At 49.1% G+C, this 16,501-nt stretch overlaps 1 protein-coding gene across 2 annotated transcripts in view; it reads left to right on the top strand.

Annotated features, from left to right (window-relative positions):
- Positions 1-16,501, top strand: part of IFT172 (intraflagellar transport 172) — a 38,501-nt gene that overhangs the window by 16,728 nt on the left and 5,272 nt on the right. The window contains exons 18-41 of one of the 2 annotated variants that reach the window (XM_037392573.1): positions 508-615; positions 1,152-1,236; positions 1,573-1,665; positions 1,989-2,066; positions 2,457-2,705; positions 4,566-4,644; positions 5,043-5,163; positions 5,550-5,694; positions 5,769-5,858; positions 6,272-6,369; positions 7,252-7,387; positions 7,465-7,581; positions 8,189-8,331; positions 9,020-9,113; positions 9,366-9,430; positions 9,558-9,738; positions 10,332-10,441; positions 10,882-11,011; positions 11,625-11,723; positions 12,075-12,184; positions 12,693-12,756; positions 13,043-13,129; positions 15,043-15,159; positions 15,650-15,760. In XM_037392573.1, the coding sequence (XP_037248470.1) occupies positions 508-615; positions 1,152-1,236; positions 1,573-1,665; positions 1,989-2,066; positions 2,457-2,705; positions 4,566-4,644; positions 5,043-5,163; positions 5,550-5,694; positions 5,769-5,858; positions 6,272-6,369; positions 7,252-7,387; positions 7,465-7,581; positions 8,189-8,331; positions 9,020-9,113; positions 9,366-9,430; positions 9,558-9,738; positions 10,332-10,441; positions 10,882-11,011; positions 11,625-11,723; positions 12,075-12,184; positions 12,693-12,756; positions 13,043-13,129; positions 15,043-15,159; positions 15,650-15,760 (2,710 nt within the window). Of the gene's footprint in view, positions 1-507; positions 616-1,151; positions 1,237-1,572; positions 1,666-1,988; positions 2,067-2,456; positions 2,706-4,565; positions 4,645-5,042; positions 5,164-5,549; positions 5,695-5,768; positions 5,859-6,271; positions 6,370-7,251; positions 7,388-7,464; positions 7,582-8,188; positions 8,332-9,019; positions 9,114-9,365; positions 9,431-9,557; positions 9,739-10,331; positions 10,442-10,881; positions 11,012-11,624; positions 11,724-12,074; positions 12,185-12,689; positions 12,757-13,042; positions 13,130-15,042; positions 15,160-15,649; positions 15,761-16,501 lie in introns of both variants that reach the window. The other variant, XM_037392572.1, reaches the window with a different exon arrangement.

Genomic DNA, 16,501 nt, shown 5'->3' with positions numbered 1-16,501 from the left:
CAGATGTGAAGTACTACTTAGATGCTTTCGCTACTGCTCCTCCAGGGATGATGACAGTGTCATGGAAATATTCAGGAGCTGTGCAGAGTAAAAACTGCCTGCCTGAAACAGTCATAGTAGCCACTATGTGGACACTGCTGATTTTGTTACAGGGCTTTACAATTGACCAGGGAAGAAAATGTCATATGTTCATAGCACTGTTACCCCTTGAGAGACTTCTTTGCACCAGAGTCTTGCTTCAGACACAACACTTCAAACTTGCCCCACAGTGCTACAGCCTTCTGCTGATGGTATGCCTCTAAGGACCTTAACAGGGATCACCTCGGTCTCTGAACTCTTCCCTGATCTGTCAAGCCCTGTGTCGTACGATCTGCTTCAGAACTGGTCACACCCAGCTTGTTCTGTTTTCAGTGCAACTCTTGTTAGGAAGTTTCAGTCTCAGCCTAGGATTTTCCTCAGAGAGCTCTTCTATTCTCTTATTGAAAGTCTGCAAATCTCTGTCTCAAGGGCTACCGCATTTTTGGAGACATTGGAGATGTCCACCGAGACCGAAGCCATGTGGAAGACTCTAAGTAGACTGGCTTTGGAAGCTAGACAGTTGCACGTTGCAGAGAGGTATGGGAAGAAGCTATAAAATCTTTCTTGCTCAAACACTCTCTCGGCTGAATCCCTCACAGAAACCAGGGTCTGACTGAAAATACGGCTTTTTGTGCGGCTTGGGTAATTCACTGCATTGGAGAATTAAGTGTTCTCTATTCCAGGCAGTGACTTTGCCCTTTCCTCCTGTACAGTAATGCCTGAACTGGGAACAGGAGGACATCATTCTGTGGCATAAATTTTTGCCGATGGCAACCCAAAGCAGTCTATAGCAAGGCTTCAGGGAGCTGACAGACATGGACAAGCTCAGCACATCTCTGAAGCCTGGGGAAGTGAAGCATGAGCATGGGTCATGTCCATGGCTTCTCCCACAGAGCAAGGCTAGAGGGCACATCTGAGCATGGATCTTGGCAAAAATCTTTCTCTTGAAGCAGGGCTGCCCTACCTCTCCAGCTTGCAGAGCTGGGTCTGCTGCCCAGGTTCTGATCTTCTTTTCTTGGACCAAAAGCAGGCGGCAAAACCCAGTTAGTGACTAACTGCTTTGCTCTTTCCAGGTGCTTTGCAGCTCTGGGCAACATGGCAAAGGCTCGATTTCTGCATGAAACCAACACCATTGCTGACCAGGCAGCTCAAGTGCACGTAAGTCAAACTGTTTTTCTGCTGTGCAGGGCAGCTGCTTTCCTGTAAACGTTTGCATGCACGTTATCTTCTGTGTCTGTGCTCACCAGTATCCTCCTACTGACCAGTACCTGGTCACGTAGAAACTGCTGACATAGTCCTTCATCCGTGCCTGCCAGGTTCCTCTTCTGCTGAGCCTTTTCATATTGCTCCTGTCTTGTCACTTATGTGATTCTCTTCTGTCTTCTTTAGTTTCTGTACTGACACAGACCCCACCTGCATTCACCTCCCATATATCATTCCAGAGCCTGTTCTTTCACTCAACAAACTGATTGAGCTAACTGATGTTGTCTGCAGGGTGGGGATGGTACAGACCATTATCTGGTGCGTGCCCGCTTGGCCATGTTAGACAAGAACTACAAGCTGGCTGAGATGATCTTCCTGGAACAAGTGAGTAAAGGAACAAGGAGCAGAAAAGGTCTCATTTATTTCTGAGCAGGGAGGTTTGTGCCCTGGTGTGAAAAAGGAAGAGGTTGCTTGTTCCAGGGAGAAGAGTTTTTGCCCTGAAATAGAAGGAGATATTTCTTGTTCCAAGGTTTAGGATTGCCCTGAGACACATGAAGAGAGTGAGGGAGAATGTATATCCATGTAAAGGGGACAGTACACTTTTTCAAGTGTTTCCTGCACATCTAGCCATGCCCACTGTGAGAGCTCAATGGCAATGTGTCTGCTAAATGGAGCCTTCAAATTGACACTTTTCTCTCTTGACACAGAATGCCACAGAGGAGGCCATGGACATGTACCAGGAGCTGCACATGTGGGATGAATGCATTGCAGTTGCTGAGGCCAAGGTACAGAATATAACTGCACTGGACTGTGGGCTGGGCTTGGTTGATAAGCCTTCTTGATTGGGAGTCCATTCAAGGTCTAGGTTCTCTTCACCTGCCCTATCAGGTTCTCACTCCCACTTGGAGGGGGCTCCAAGCAGAAGGGAAGGTTGCACTGACTTAAGTATGGACCCAGGTGAATAGGAAGGGAGAAGGCCCACTAAAATTGGTCTAGGATTATCTAGGGCTTAGAAGAAGCACGGGTGATGCAGTGTTATGCAGGGCTGGCATTGTGGTTTCTACTAACTGGGCAGCAAGAAGTCTGGTGCCATGAACTAGCTGTTCAGAGCCTGCAGGATGAGCAGGACAACATCTTGCCTTACCCAGGTCAACCAATGCTGCATTTCTCAACAGGGACACCCCATGCTGGATAAGTTGCGGCGGGGTTACTACCAGTGGCTGCTGGATACCCAGCAGGAAGAGAAGGCTGGGGAGGTCCAAGAGGAACAGGGTGACTACCTAGCAGCCATCAGCTTATACCTGCGGGCAGGGCTGCCAGCCAAAGCAGCACGGCTGGCCATGAGCAGGGATGAGCTCCTGACCAATGAGGATGTCATCAATAGGGTGTCCACGGCACTGATCAGAGGGGAACTGTATGAACAGGTGAGTGCCTCCCCACCTCTGGGCTTTCTTCTTAGGGCATCAGAGCTCTTACCCTGTCCTCTGCACCTGTGAGGTACAGGGAGATAGAGACGTAAAGTAGCAAGTGTAATTCTGTGTTGGTAAATTTGCAGTTTATGTTTGGGAGGAAATCCTACTGCATCCATTATACGCAGGTGAGGTCTAGAATTACTGTTATTGGGGAAAAAGATCACAACTCTTTGGCAACTTGTGGCCAAAACATCAGGTGAGTGTTCAGTAATAGTCAGGGAGGGCTTTGGGAAGATGGGAACCAACAGGAAATGAGTTGTGAATCAAACAGAAAACTTGGTATCACTGTGAAAATGTACAGTACTTCCTCATAGTAGAATAAAAAATGATGGTACAGCTTTTGTATAAGGGTAATCTAAGTGCAAAAGCTAAGGAAGAAAAACAAAGAAGGTCATGAAGACTATCTGTAGAACCATGAATATCATAGAGAAGGAAAGTGATTATCCTCTGCATCTAATAACACAAAAAAATGGTAACTACTTATTATTAGGTGACAGTTTTAAAACAAAAGGATGTTTTTCATATAATCGTGTTATTGTAAGAAAGTAGTGCTGAATCTGACCAGTGTACAGCTCGGTAACCTGGCCAACAGTGGCCTCTTGCAGATGTTTAAGAAAAGAAAATAAAGAACAGGGCAGGCAAATATAGGGTGGTACTTCTCCTAGTGTACTTTCATGGGTTTCAGCAGTTTGCAGGGTATAGTGTGTCTGAACAGTTTTATTATTATTTTTGAGAGCTCTTGATAGATTTTAGTTCCATGAGCTTGTCAAGTTATTGTTAGAACTGTCTGTACTTTTTGATCTATAATGCTGGTTCTGAGTTACCCCATTCAGTTATGTGTTATGTGAAAAAAAGCAGCTCTTCTCACTGGCCTGTTTTATGTGCCCTGCTTAAATTACATTTCTCCAGTCTCATTTTACCTTTGGCGTTTTCCGACTGTTTCATTTTGACCCAAGAGAATTTTGTGGTTCTCCAAACCTGTCACCTTTTCTTAAGCCTTCGGTTGAAAGAGTAACTGTGGAACTCATTGCTGCCAGATGTTTCATTACCAAAAGTATAAATGGTTCAAAAGTGATTAGACAAATCATGGAGGTAGAGTCTGTCAAAAGCCATTAAATACGTTGATGTGAGGGCATCATGACACAAACTCAGGAAGCTTCCAGGATGCAGATTGTCAGAGGCAGATAGATATAATGGAGGAAAGACTGGTGTATACTTGCTCTGTTCTCATGGTCTTTCTCTAGACATGTGCTTTGCCACCATTCAGATACTGAAGGAGATGAATCTTTGCTCTGCCAGGATGGCCTTTCCTATATTATTTTCTAGGTATTACAAGCTTTGAGCCTCATCCCACCCTGTTGGCCGCCACCCTTTCCTACAGGGTAAAAACCTGCTGCAAGAAGCTGAGCTTCCCTCTTCACTGCTCATGCCCATGCTCCCGTATGACCATCTGCATAGTGGAGCTCCTAGGGGCTGTGGTCATAGAAAAGCTGTTGCTGCAGCTTTTTTTTTTTCTATGGGCACTGTGCAGAAAAGGGAGGTTGTCTCAAAAACTCTTAACTTGTCAGAAGATGGTGCCCCAGAAAAACACTTGGGGTTTGTTGATCGGCAGAGAGGACAATGGTCTCAGCACATGCAGTCTTTTCTAGAAGTTCCCTTTATCCTCATGCTTTTGGTTAGTGGGGAGGGCATAGCTGATGGAGAAGTCTGTGTGGCAAGGCTGACAAGTTTGGTACATGGGACTGGTAGGGTACGTGATGGTGTGCGGGGAGATGGTGGCTCTGGAGACTGGTAGCTTATATTTTTCATTAGGCTGGAGACCTGTTTGAGAAGGTCAGGAACCCACGGAAAGCTCTGGAGTGTTATTGCAAGGGCAGTGCCTTCCTGAAAGGTACTGTGCTAAATATGTTACTTCCCCCATCCATCCCTGGCAGGACCCTGGGTGCTCTGGCCTGGTGGCAACATGAGCTATTGCCCTGGAGCCTGGAGATGCCTAGGTGCTCTGAAGCTTCCATGTATCATCTAATTCAGTGTATGTATTTTCATATAGTTGTACCTGCACACACAGTCCCAGCATCCAGTTCCCAAGGCCTTGATCATGCTGACTGCAGCAGCATGGATTTGGTCCAGCTCTCCACAGGGTCCAGATTGCTGGGTAGCCCGTTGGAGCTGGAGTGGGTTAGACAGTCACCATTCCCGTCCCTCTGCACCCCATCCAAAGCCCATGTTCACCTCACAGTTCTGCTTCCTTACTGGATTCAGCCTAACAGTTATCATGTCCCTTTACAGCAGTGGAGCTGGCTCGCCTGGCATTTCCCGCAGAAGTTGTGAAGCTGGAGGAGGCCTGGGGAGACCATCTGGTGCAGCAGAAACAGCTGGATGCTGCTATTAACCATTATATTGAAGCCAGGTGGGTGCAGATGATGGCTGTATAGCCAGCAGCAGTATAACCTGGAAAGCCATGGAGCTGATATGGTTTGCTTAAATCAGTAGAGTTTTGCCTGCATGAGCCCCCTTGACCCCACTTCGCCAGTGCCCCTGGTGCTTATATGCAGTCTCTGCTGGCCCTGGCTGTGGATGCCTTCCCACATCTCTCCCAAGGTCTTTCAGCCCTGATCACTCTTCTGTGCTGTCCTAGTTCTTCATTCTTTCCCCTTAGCTTTGCCAGTTATTCAGATCCTTTGTGGTGCTCGAGCCCAGGAATAAGAATCAAGCAGCACTTTGGTCTCCCTAGCTTAATTCAGCTGGAGGACATGGCTGCGGGCTGGCTGTAAAGAGTTATGGTTTTGATGCTAGGTGCTCGATTAAGGCCATTGAGTCAGCCTTGGGAGCCCGGCAGTGGAAAAAGGCCATCTACATTTTGGACTTGCAGGACAAACAGACAGCAGCCAAATACTACCTCAAGATTGCCCAACACTATGCAGCTTTACAGGAGTATCGGGTGAGGCTACAGACCACAATCATTGCTGCTCTGTGTGTCGCTTGGGACTGCTGAGTTTGGTGATTTCCCTACAGGTTGCAGAGGAGCTGTACATCAAAGGAGACCAGACCAAGGATGCCATTGACATGTACACACAGGCCGGGCTCTGGGAACAGGCTCACAAGGTAAAGTCAAAAGCAAAAGCTCTGGGGAGCTCACCCCGCTTGGTGAAATGTCTTTCTTCAGGAGATGGTGGTGCCTTGTGCACCAACACTTGATCAACAAGCGCTCTTCCCAAAGGATGCGTGTAGGGCTGTCCAGTAGCCAGCAAGAAATCGGTTCCTGGTATTCATATCCTGTCTGTGCCCTTCTTTACTTTGGCAGCCCTGTGTGGGTGCACCTGTGACACAAAGAGCACTCTGCAAGGAGTGCTTTGATCACAGTGGCAAATGTCTACCCTTTCTCTGCAGAGCATTTAGCTTGTAAACCTGTTTGTAATGGGAAGGAGACTGGTTTCCCCCTTCTCCTTCAGTATCATGTGTCAAGAAACTGCTGTGCAGTGTGCTGTAGATTCTCCCGTATGTGTTTCTTTCGGCAGCTGGCGATCAAGTGTATGAGTCAGGAAGATGTGTCTGTGCTCTATATAACCCAGGCCCAAGAAATGGAGAAGCAGGGCAAGTACAAAGAAGCAGAGAGGTGAGCATCTTCCTTGGTACTAGTCCAAGACTGAGCCCTGAAAAAAAGGCTGTAGTAGTAGAAGAGCCCTTTCCTGGTGTAGGACTAGAGTCTGGGGCTAGGGTTTGGAAAGGGCAGAGGTACTCCATCCACATACAGAGACCTCAAATTGATATTTCAGAGTTCTTAGGAAGAGAAGTCACTGACTGTTAATGTATCTTTGTTCACTAGGACAGAAGGGAGGTCCAGGTGGGGTGCAGTTGTCTCATGTAGCAGAGGGGCAAGGCTTTTCCCCACTGCAGAGTGCTGCATTTGATCTGTCATCATCAGCTGAGGATAAGATATGAAAAGCAGAGTGTTTCCCATCCAGGTTACTAACGTTGTCAGTTCTAGATTAATAACAACACAACAGGGTTAGTAGGTATAGGAACAAACAGGACTGCGTGTCTGATGCCATGGTACCTGATCTCAAGGGTGCCTAGTACACGAAACGGGGCATTACAGCCGGTGAGGTCACATTGGGTTTAATCTTTTTGCCAGCCTGTATGAATAAGTTGAGCTGACGTTGTCAGTTACCATTACAACAGGACTGACAGCCTCAGGTTGGGGGGACAAGATGAGAACAGGTCACAGAAGCTCAGAGGCGCCCCCCCCAAGTCACAACTCAGCTTGACAATTGAGAATGGAGGGAATACCTTTGCCCTACTGCAGCTGATGGTGGCGTGACAGAAGGGCTCTATCTAAGCAGTGTTCAGCCTTGCAGCCCACAGCAGCCACGCTGCACACCAGTCATGCCTTTTGGCAGCATGCACAGGACCTGGCTCCAGCTGGGCAGGATGCAGAGAGACTGCGGGGACTGATCATGTCCTCAGCTGAGCCATTTGAATGTGCTTGTGTTCCCAGGCTGTATATCACTGTGAATGAACCTGATTTGGCCATCACCATGTACAAGAAGTGTAAGATGTACGATGAGATGGTTTGCCTGGTTGCCAAGTACCACAAGGACTTACTCAGCGATACCCACCTGCACCTGGGCAAGGTGAGTACATCTCATGGCAGGGGATTGACTCGGCTAAGCAGGGACAAGTGTCACTAACTCATTGCCTCTAATTGCAGGAGCTGGAGGCAGAGGGACGCTTACAGGAGGCTGAGTACCACTACCTAGAAGCTAAAGACTGGAAGGCCACAGTAAACATGTACAGAGTGAATGACATGTGGGAAGAAGCTTACAGGGTAATTATCATTTCACAGCTATCCCGCTGTGCAGGGATCCAGCTTTGACAGAACCATCCTGGTAGGAGCTGCTGTGTCTTTATTCACTGCAAAATTCGAACACTTGGCGTATACTGCCTAGCTTCAGCATGTGGCAGAGCACTGGAAGCCCTTGTGCCTACTGCTCTGCAGCATTGCACCCCAAAAGCAAGGCTTGACCCCTAGCCAGTCTGCAGTACTGCCTTCCTCCAGGCACTGCTCTGCTCTGAACCACTGCACTGTGTTGTACCTCAGAGGTATTGCTCTGCCCATAGCCACTCTGTAGCAGCCCCCCTGCAACACTGCTCCACTCCAGTGGGGACACAGATTGCCAGGGGTCACTTCTGCTGACCTAACGGTGGTGTGGGCCATGCTGAGGAGACAGCAGTCTCTTCTGTGCTCTGCCAAATACGCCTTTGTATCACTCTCCCCAGTCCAGTCATTGCTACAGAAGGGTTCCTCAGGAGAGAACAGTCGTTTTTGGTGCTCCCTCATGATGACAGGCATTATGTGAGAGGGGAGTCCTGGGTCAGCCTGCTGAAGATGAAATGGATGCATTGGGCTCTTCTGCTTTCTTTGCTTTGGATAGGTGGCCAAGGCACATGGGGGAGCAAACTCCTATAAGCACGTGGCCTATATGTGGGCAAAGAGCCTGGGTGGAGAGGCAGCTGTGAAACTCCTCAGTAAATTCGGACTTCTGGAGATGGCCATTGACCATGCAGCAGACAGCGGGTAAGCAAGGTCTATCAGCCCAGTGCTTTTCTCCCATCTGCCTGACCTGAGAAAAAAAGGGTGGCCCAAGATAATTGTATGCACGTGATAGCTGTGGGTTCAAGATATGGCGTGTCTTTCCACCCCGCCTGTACATCTTCATACAGGCGTTCGTTCCACTTTCTTGATGTAGCCCTTTTCCTGTCCACCTGTTAGTCTCTCAAATGTCAAGTGGGATCTGGGCAGGTGAAAGCAGTTTTCCCTTTAACTTTAGCGGGGGGGGGGGGGTGGGGCGGCTTGTGAGAGCCTCTGAACTTGGGAGGAGGTATTACTCATGTCACCATAGGTAACCACCCGTCAGAAGAATGTTGGCCCCACTCTGCACCTGGCCAGCCATCCAACTGCACTGCCATTCACTGCTGCTCTCCCCCAGTTCTCTCACATTGCTAGGCTCCTGGGAGTCTTGTGACTTCCCCTTAGGGTTGAACCAAGGGCCTCTGGCACTAACAGCAGGTGTGAAGGAGCTGATTTTACTTAGTGGGGGCTCTAAAAGCTCCTGTTCTCTGGTCAGGAACAGGAGGAATCGGCAGTTGGATTCCCATCTCTCCTCTCCCAGCGTCTTGTGCTGCACTTGATGTCTTGCTCTTGATGAAAGCATGCCCTCACAGCATATGGTCCTGCTCTCACCCCATTTTCTCCTTCATTGCAGGGTCTTTGAATTTGCTTTTGAACTGGCCCGCCTCTCCATGAAGCAGAAGATGCCAGAGATCCACTTAAAGTATGCCATGTTCCTTGAAGATGAGGTAATTTTACCCCCTGAAATAGGTGGGAGTTCTCTGGGCAATCAGGTAATTGAGCAGTTGTCCTTAAGGGCTGCTGCAGCAGGCACTTCTGTGGCTGCATCACTGCTCACCCAAAAGGCTCCGTGACTACAGCCCCAAGCTTCCACATTCATCTTTGTTTCATAAATCTCTCTGCCTCATGGTGAGCAGAGGAGGTCATGCAATCATATTGGGACAGGAAGGCATGCAAGCACATTCCTTCCTGTCTCCTAGGGCAAATTTGAAGAGGCTGAAGCAGAATTCATTAAAGCTGGGAAGCCCAAGGAGGCAGTGCTGATGTATGTATCATTCCTCATCCTGGCCTGCTGCATCTCCTCTCCCTGTATGATGCCATCCTGGTTGTTTCTGCAGCACTGGTCTGCTCCTCACTGTCCCTCTTGTTACATTGCATGTTGATTCCCCTAGGTTTGTGCATAACCAGAACTGGGATGCTGCACAGCGTGTGGCTGAGGCCCATGACCCAGACAGCGTGGCTGATGTGCTTGTGGGACAGGCACGTTTTGCATTTGAGCAGAGAGAGTTCCAGAAAGCGGAGGCCTTCCTCCTGCGAGCAGAGAGACCTGAGCTGGCCATAAAGTACTACAAGGTGAGCGTAGTCTGTAGCAACATCAATGCTTTCCTCCCTGGATGAGAACCCAGTTAGGACAGAGGAAGAGTGAAATCCATCTCCCAGCTCTCCCTGTCAGCTTAGTAGCCAAAGAGAAACCAGAACAAAGAGAAACTCAGGTGGTTCCTAGTAGAACTTAATTCTGGCCTGCTCTTAGAAGACTGAACTGGTAGAGATTTCACAGCATAGCTTAGCTCTCTTACAGCTCTGGGAGGAGGTGAGTGCCTGTGTGAGCCCTCAAGCAAGGGGCACAGGGGTCCTGGCTCTCTGAAGCCAGAATATTGATGGTCCTCAGAGGTAGCACAAGTTGGTGCATTTGAGGATTTAAGTGCCCATTCCACAGAGGTAGCTAGGATGGATGAGCACTTTCCCCTGAGGCACCTTGGGTGAGTGGATAGACATAGGTACTGTTTTGGGGGAGGAAAGAATTAGATGGTGCTGCTGTCGTTGTTTCTTCCAGTGGGTCCTCTGGCAAGATGACACAAGAGGCTAGATGTGTTACGTGATGCCGGGACTGTGGGGGATCCTGGTGAACTGGTGAACAATTTCTTCTCCCTGTTGTGCTTGTGCAGGAGGCTGGCATGTGGAGCGAGGCCCTGCGGATCTGCAAGGAATACGTGCCTAGTCGGCTAGAAGAGTTACAGGAGGAGTGTGGCAGGGAGGCTGCCAAGAAGGGCTCCAGGTAAGCAATGCTGTGGTCAGGCTGCAGGGAACAGGCAGGTAGCTCTTCCCCTAGGCCATTGTGCTGATGCCTTACAGAGGTAGCCTGATGGGATCCCTGACACCCAGTTGTTTCTGTCTTGAGGACCCTGAACTTCTTACTGCATAGGTTTCCTAGCAGCCATCCTCCCTGCTCTGGAAGACTCCAGGCTTATTCTTGCCATCCAAGGTCTCCCAGATGTCTTCCTGTACCATCAGTGCGTCTCCCCAGAGTCCTTAATCAATTTTCTCCTCAGCGTTGGCTGTGTGCGGCTGTGTGCATTCCTTGTTATATGCTCAGGTCCCTCTGGGGTCCCTGGTTTACCTCTGCTGTGCACCTCCCTGTCCATGCCCTACACACTGTCCACAGAGTCTCTGTGACAGCATCCCAGTCTTGGTCACAGCCTGCATTTCTCCTTACAGAGGAACAGAAGGGCTGCTGGAGCAGGCACGGGAGTGGGAGCAGGCTGGGGAACATGCCAGGGCAGTGGACTGCTATCTGAAGGTGCAGGATCCCAGCAATGATGTCCTGATGGAGAAATGCTTGCTGAAGGTACAGTCAGGGGCTATGATTCCCTTCATCTGCTCTGCTGTCTAGGAGATCCCCCACAACCTGCAGTGCATCTTAGAGATGTCTAAGTCACTGCAGGGCACAAGAGAGGACCTGCAGGTTCCAGTGACTGCAGGGGAAAGCCTTCATGGCCATTGTCTTGAGCCGTGATGGACTGTCTGCTTATCCTGCCACTACACTGATATCCTCTCTGGCACCACTTCCAGCAGCATGCCAATGTCTTTGTGCCCATATCACTCTGCACTGGAGAGCTGAACTTTATGATTTAGTGCTTGGCTAGATGAGCACCCTTCTTCTCATGGTCTGTGTCCACCAGCCTTTGGATTATGTTCTTGATCATACTTCTCACTCATACTTGGGCTCTCGTACCAACTTCAACAACAATTATGTCCTTGCCTGATCTTCTCCCATGTCTGGAAGTAGCTGGGCTTTGCTTCTCTGAATTGCTGAAGTGGGCTGTCATTTCTTCTCCCCTTCTCCAATAGTTCAAGCACTACCAACTCTCAGACTTTCAGGCTAGGACAGAGCTTTTTCCAGCTTCATCCCTCTCTCGAACAGCTTTTATCACTTGTGCACTGACAATTTCTCTTCACAGGCTGCCGAGTTGGCCATTAAATTTTTGGGCCAGTCACAGAGCATGGAGGTGACGCGGACTGTGGCTCCTCAGCTGGTGGCCATGAAGAAATACAGTGCGGTGAGGGTTGACTCCTGCTCCCAGACTACTGAAGAAGCAGTGACATAGGAAGGGAGAGCTCTATCCAAGGGAAGGAGTCAGGTCACATCCTGGGGTGATGGGTGGATGGCTGTATCCAGAGTTGGGCAGTGCAGAGTCTTCAGGGAGGAAGAGGGAGGGGAAAGGGATCAAGTCCTGGAACAGTGAGAGAGCCAGGCCTTGGGAGGAGACAGAAAGCAGAGAAAGGGGGTTATCTTTTGGGAGACTTTCTGTTGTTGCTGTGTGCTGGTCACTTCCAACAGCACCAGCTCCAGCCTGGGCTGCAGGGTGCCGTTGGGGTTTCACCTCCCATGGGACTCTCTGGCCCTGCAGGCAGCTGAACTCTACCTCAGCTTGGACCTCATCCGGGAAGCTATTGATGCCTTCATTGAAGGGGAAGAATGGAGCAAAGCCAAGCGCGTGGCCAAGGAGTTGGACCCCAGGTATACCCTGGAACTTCTCAAATTACACTCTTCCTGCTCGCACTCAGCCCCAGATGTTCTCTTGTTCTGTCCTGTCCTGCTGCCCCCAGGTTCCCTGGGTTCTCCCCACAGTGGGCTTCCCAGGCTGGACAAGACACATTCTCCACGGCTGCCCTTCCTAAGCCATTTACCGCCCTGACACTCTTCTATTGCCACACATCCCATGGAAATTGTTATCCCCTTCTGTCCCATCTCTATTGCTCTCTCCCCTTCCCTTGTCATAATCCTGTGCAGGCACTTCCTTCTGAAAATCCTGTGATCCCTTTCTCTCCTCACATATTACATTGCAAAGAGCTGCCTCGAGCCCCTTTTTTCCCCTTCTGCCTATGCTCCCAGCAGCAGGCTGGAAAGGCATAGCACAGATGCAAGTCCTCTTTTTCCCAAAGCAGACAAAGTTGAATCCACCTTCTGCACTGATGCAAGACACTTACTAGTCTTGCTGCCTGTTAAGATTCTTTCTACCCAGTAGGTCAGAGGAGTATGTGGACCAGCGTTACAAGGAGTATTTAAAGAACCAAGGAAAGGTAGATTCGGTACGTATTTGGGATCCCTACAGAGTCATGTCAGGATCTCTCCAGATCCTTGGGGCCCTTCTCATGGGGCTTTTGCCTGGATATGCCTGAGCGTGAGGAGTCTGTATGTGTCTTTGAGTCATGGTTTCTGCATACCAGATGGGTCACACTGGCTCTGTGCTTGCATACCATAGAGGGGGAGGGACAATGTGTATGTGAAGAAAAGATCCAGGTGGGCTGATGCCTGCCTTGGTGCTGGTAGCAAACCTTGCCTGCACAGCAAATTTATGGTTGTTTCCATCCCCAGCTGGTGGGAATAGATGTCATGGCTGCTTTGGATATGTATGCAGAGCAGGAGCAATGGGAGAAGTGCCTGGAGGTTGCGGCTAAACAGGTGAGTGCATGTGTGAGCACTCAGGCAAGGGACACAGGGGTCCTGGCTCTCTGAAGGAGGGACAGCAGGAATGAGTGGGCTGGGCAAAACAGCATGGGGCGTCACTGCAGCAGCTCAGAAAACACCTCTCCACTGTCCCCAGCTTGACCAGTCAGTCCTAGCAGGGAAGCCTTAGAACCCAGAAGCCCATTGGGTTTAAATTTTGTGATTAATGGCGTATTGGGAAAAGCTGAATGAGTTGTTTAGGCTGCAAGTAATTGGTACCGTGAAAATAGAGGTTTGTAAAAGCAAGCCTTCTTTACATGTTCTTTAGAGCCCTGGTGTCAGCATAAATGAGACATCCTTGTCATGAAAGCAAACTTGACATTTGTTTCATTTTTACTGACCTAAACCTAACAAAATTACCTCAACAGATTAATAAAAATGGGGAAAAGCAAAATGAAACTGATTTACAATGCTATTGCAGTGCGGTAACAGGAGGAGATAGCTCTAGATTACCAGGATCTGCTTCCAGGGTTCGTTTGCATTCAGTGGTTATGGATTGGCTGTCGGTTATTGACTGGTTATGGATTCAGTGGTTCTTGATAACCGAGCTCAGCTAAGGGCAGATGTGGGTTCTCTGAAGTGAGGTATTACTTGAGATATATTCAGAATAACAGGGGAGCCCCTGGCAGTGGAGTCTGCAGTTAGTGGAGACATCACAGCTTACCACTCAGGCAGACACCGATAACTTGGACAAGCACTGGTAGTGTGTTGTACTGTGTTTTTTTACCTCTGTTTCTAATGCAGTAACCAGTAACCCGAGTTTGGGCTTTACTACAGTAAACTTGATTTCTTTTTTGACTCGGGCTTCTGTTGTGATACAAGAGGTCTTTGTTGTAGTAGTTGTTATCTTGGAGACTTCTGTGCTCATGTTCTAATTATCAGGAGATACCAGTGTTGATCTTCTTCCATAAAGAATAACTTTGCACCCAATTTAATGATAAAGGCTTAATCAGTTTTATTGTTGGCCAGGCACAACACTACCACATCTAGTCCAAGAAGATGTTAGTCTCTTTATGCCTCTAAGAGGGCATTAGCACAGCCTTGTTCCATAGCCAGTGCAGAATTTCCTTACTTTTGACTCAGCTGTTCTGCAGTGATGACACAGGTAAAAAGTTACGTTTATCAAAAGAGGTCACATACCAGACCTAATCTTTATCCCAAACTGCCCTGTACTGAAGTGTTTCACTGGCATCCACACCTGTTCAAGTTCTAGACATATCACTGGGACACTGGTCTCTCTTCTGCTTAATAAACTTGCTTCCATTGCTCATTTTTTAACAGGATCACACATTTTGCACTGTCCTCTTCACCTCGTTATGCTCTTTAAGCCTGTGTGAAACAGGTCTCTCCTCAGCTGAATTTCTGTAAGGCCGACTACAGTCAGTCCTCAGCAAAATGTTTGTGATCAGCCCAGGTACGAGCAGTGCTCCCAGGAGGTCTGCAGTCCCAGAGGTCTGACAGAATTTGAATAAAGGACTAGAGCAGCCTTGCAAATTATGAACATCTTCAGTCCACAAAGTGTTTTGATTCATTCTTTCATTAGACTAAGGGCTGGTTTACCTGTGGTGCCACATTGTGGAGATACTGCATCCTTTAGGTATTTGGCAGTATTCCTTTGGCAAGTGGTGAACAGCTGAAAAGCAGCTTTATTTGCATGTGTGAAGGGTCAGCACGGCATCAGCTAGCCAGGATTAGAGGTGTCAAGGGGGGCTCAAATCCAAAACCAGGTCTGTTGTGCGCAGTCTGTCTCTCGCCCTTTGGGACTCGAGTGTGCGGGTGTGCATACACACATCTGAAACTGTCCCCACCGAGTGACAAGTGTTCAGTTCATGATTGTCATGCTGCTGCTTTCTGTGTGCCTTCTCCAGAACTACAAAGTCTTGCACAAGTATGTAGCTCTGTATGCAACCCACCTCATCCGGGAGGGCAGCTGGGACAAAGCCCTGAGCCTGTATGTCCACCATGGAGCACCTGCCAACCCACAGGTAATGAAGGCAGCATGATATCACAGTGTGAATTGCCAGCATGTGCTGTGATCTGCTACATGAGTCAGGCTTCCAGTCCAGAACTGGGATTACCAGGTGTTAAACAGGTCCAAGCCACTTCAACCCTACTGTGGGTTGTTCTAGAGGTTCCTCAGCTAGCGGGACTAAAGACAACCTGCTGGCATGTTCTCCAGGGAAAGGAGCAGGGGGAAGTTGAGTATCTGTGTTTGTTTTGAACACCTTAACCATCAAGTCCAGAACAAAAGGAACTGTGTTTGTCTCTTTGAGAGCGCTAGCTGCAGGAAGCATTCTTCACTGTTTCCCTGCCTTGTCTTGCAGCACTTCTTGCAACCAGCAATCTGCAGCAGGGCTGCTCCAGCCTGTGTGCCGAGCTGCCATTCCCTCAGCCTGTGCTTGACAGCAGGAGAGCTCCAGACATTTGCTGACTCCCATCTGGCTCCCTTAAGATTTCTCTCCTTTTTTGTTGCAGAATTTCAACATTTACAAGCGTCTCTTTGTGGAGATGGTGAACGCATCTGGTATGAATTGCGCCGAGGCCTACTCCAGCTGGGCTGACCTGCGTGACGTTCTCTTCAATCTGGTGAGTGTGGGCTGTGGCCACCACTGCCTCTTAAACACCAACACCCTGGTGGCTCCTAGCAGGGGAGAAAGAAGAATCAGTCTCTAACCAGGTGACACGGGCAGTATTGGTAGAACAGGAGCAGAGGGAAAAGAGCTGACGATGTGGACAGCAGAACAGGATCCTGTGAAGTGGGCATGGCTGGGCAAGAGAAGTCAGGGAAGAAAGTGACTGTGCACTCAAGGCCAAATCCTAGAAGTGGGTCTGGACATCGGCACTTTCAGGGCTACATGGGACCCTATCACAACATGTCCACTGTTCATCCTACACCCGTGTTCAGCAGCCTGGGTGGGGCAAGGACCTGGGGAAAGCACAGAACTACTGAGCCTGGAAAATAAGAGAGTCCTCCCCATCTCCCCAGAGATGCTCAGAGCCTTCTGCTCCTTCTTCCCTCTCCCAGGATACTTCAGCCAGAGCCCAGGATGGCCTTTTCTGTGTTTCTGTCCCACTAATACCCACCTCTAGCACAAATGAAATCAACAAATCCCCCTTTGTCCATCCAAACTCACTCCTGCTTCCAGTGCTGTTGGTTGTTGCAGTACTCTTGGCTCTTCCCCTTCTTCCACAGCCTCCTCCCTTCAGCACTCTGTAGGACCCAAAGCACCCAAGGCCCAGCCCTTTTCCCATCCCCAGAGGCGCCTGGATATTTCAAATCCTTCTCTCTCAGCTTTTCCCTGGGCTCAAGTGGATGAAGAGTGCCTT

Source organism: Falco rusticolus, chromosome 6 (assembly GCF_015220075.1).
Source record: "Falco rusticolus isolate bFalRus1 chromosome 6, bFalRus1.pri, whole genome shotgun sequence".
Lineage (NCBI taxonomy): Eukaryota > Metazoa > Chordata > Aves > Falconiformes > Falconidae > Falco > Falco rusticolus.
This window is presented reverse-complemented; position numbering and strand designations above follow the sequence as displayed.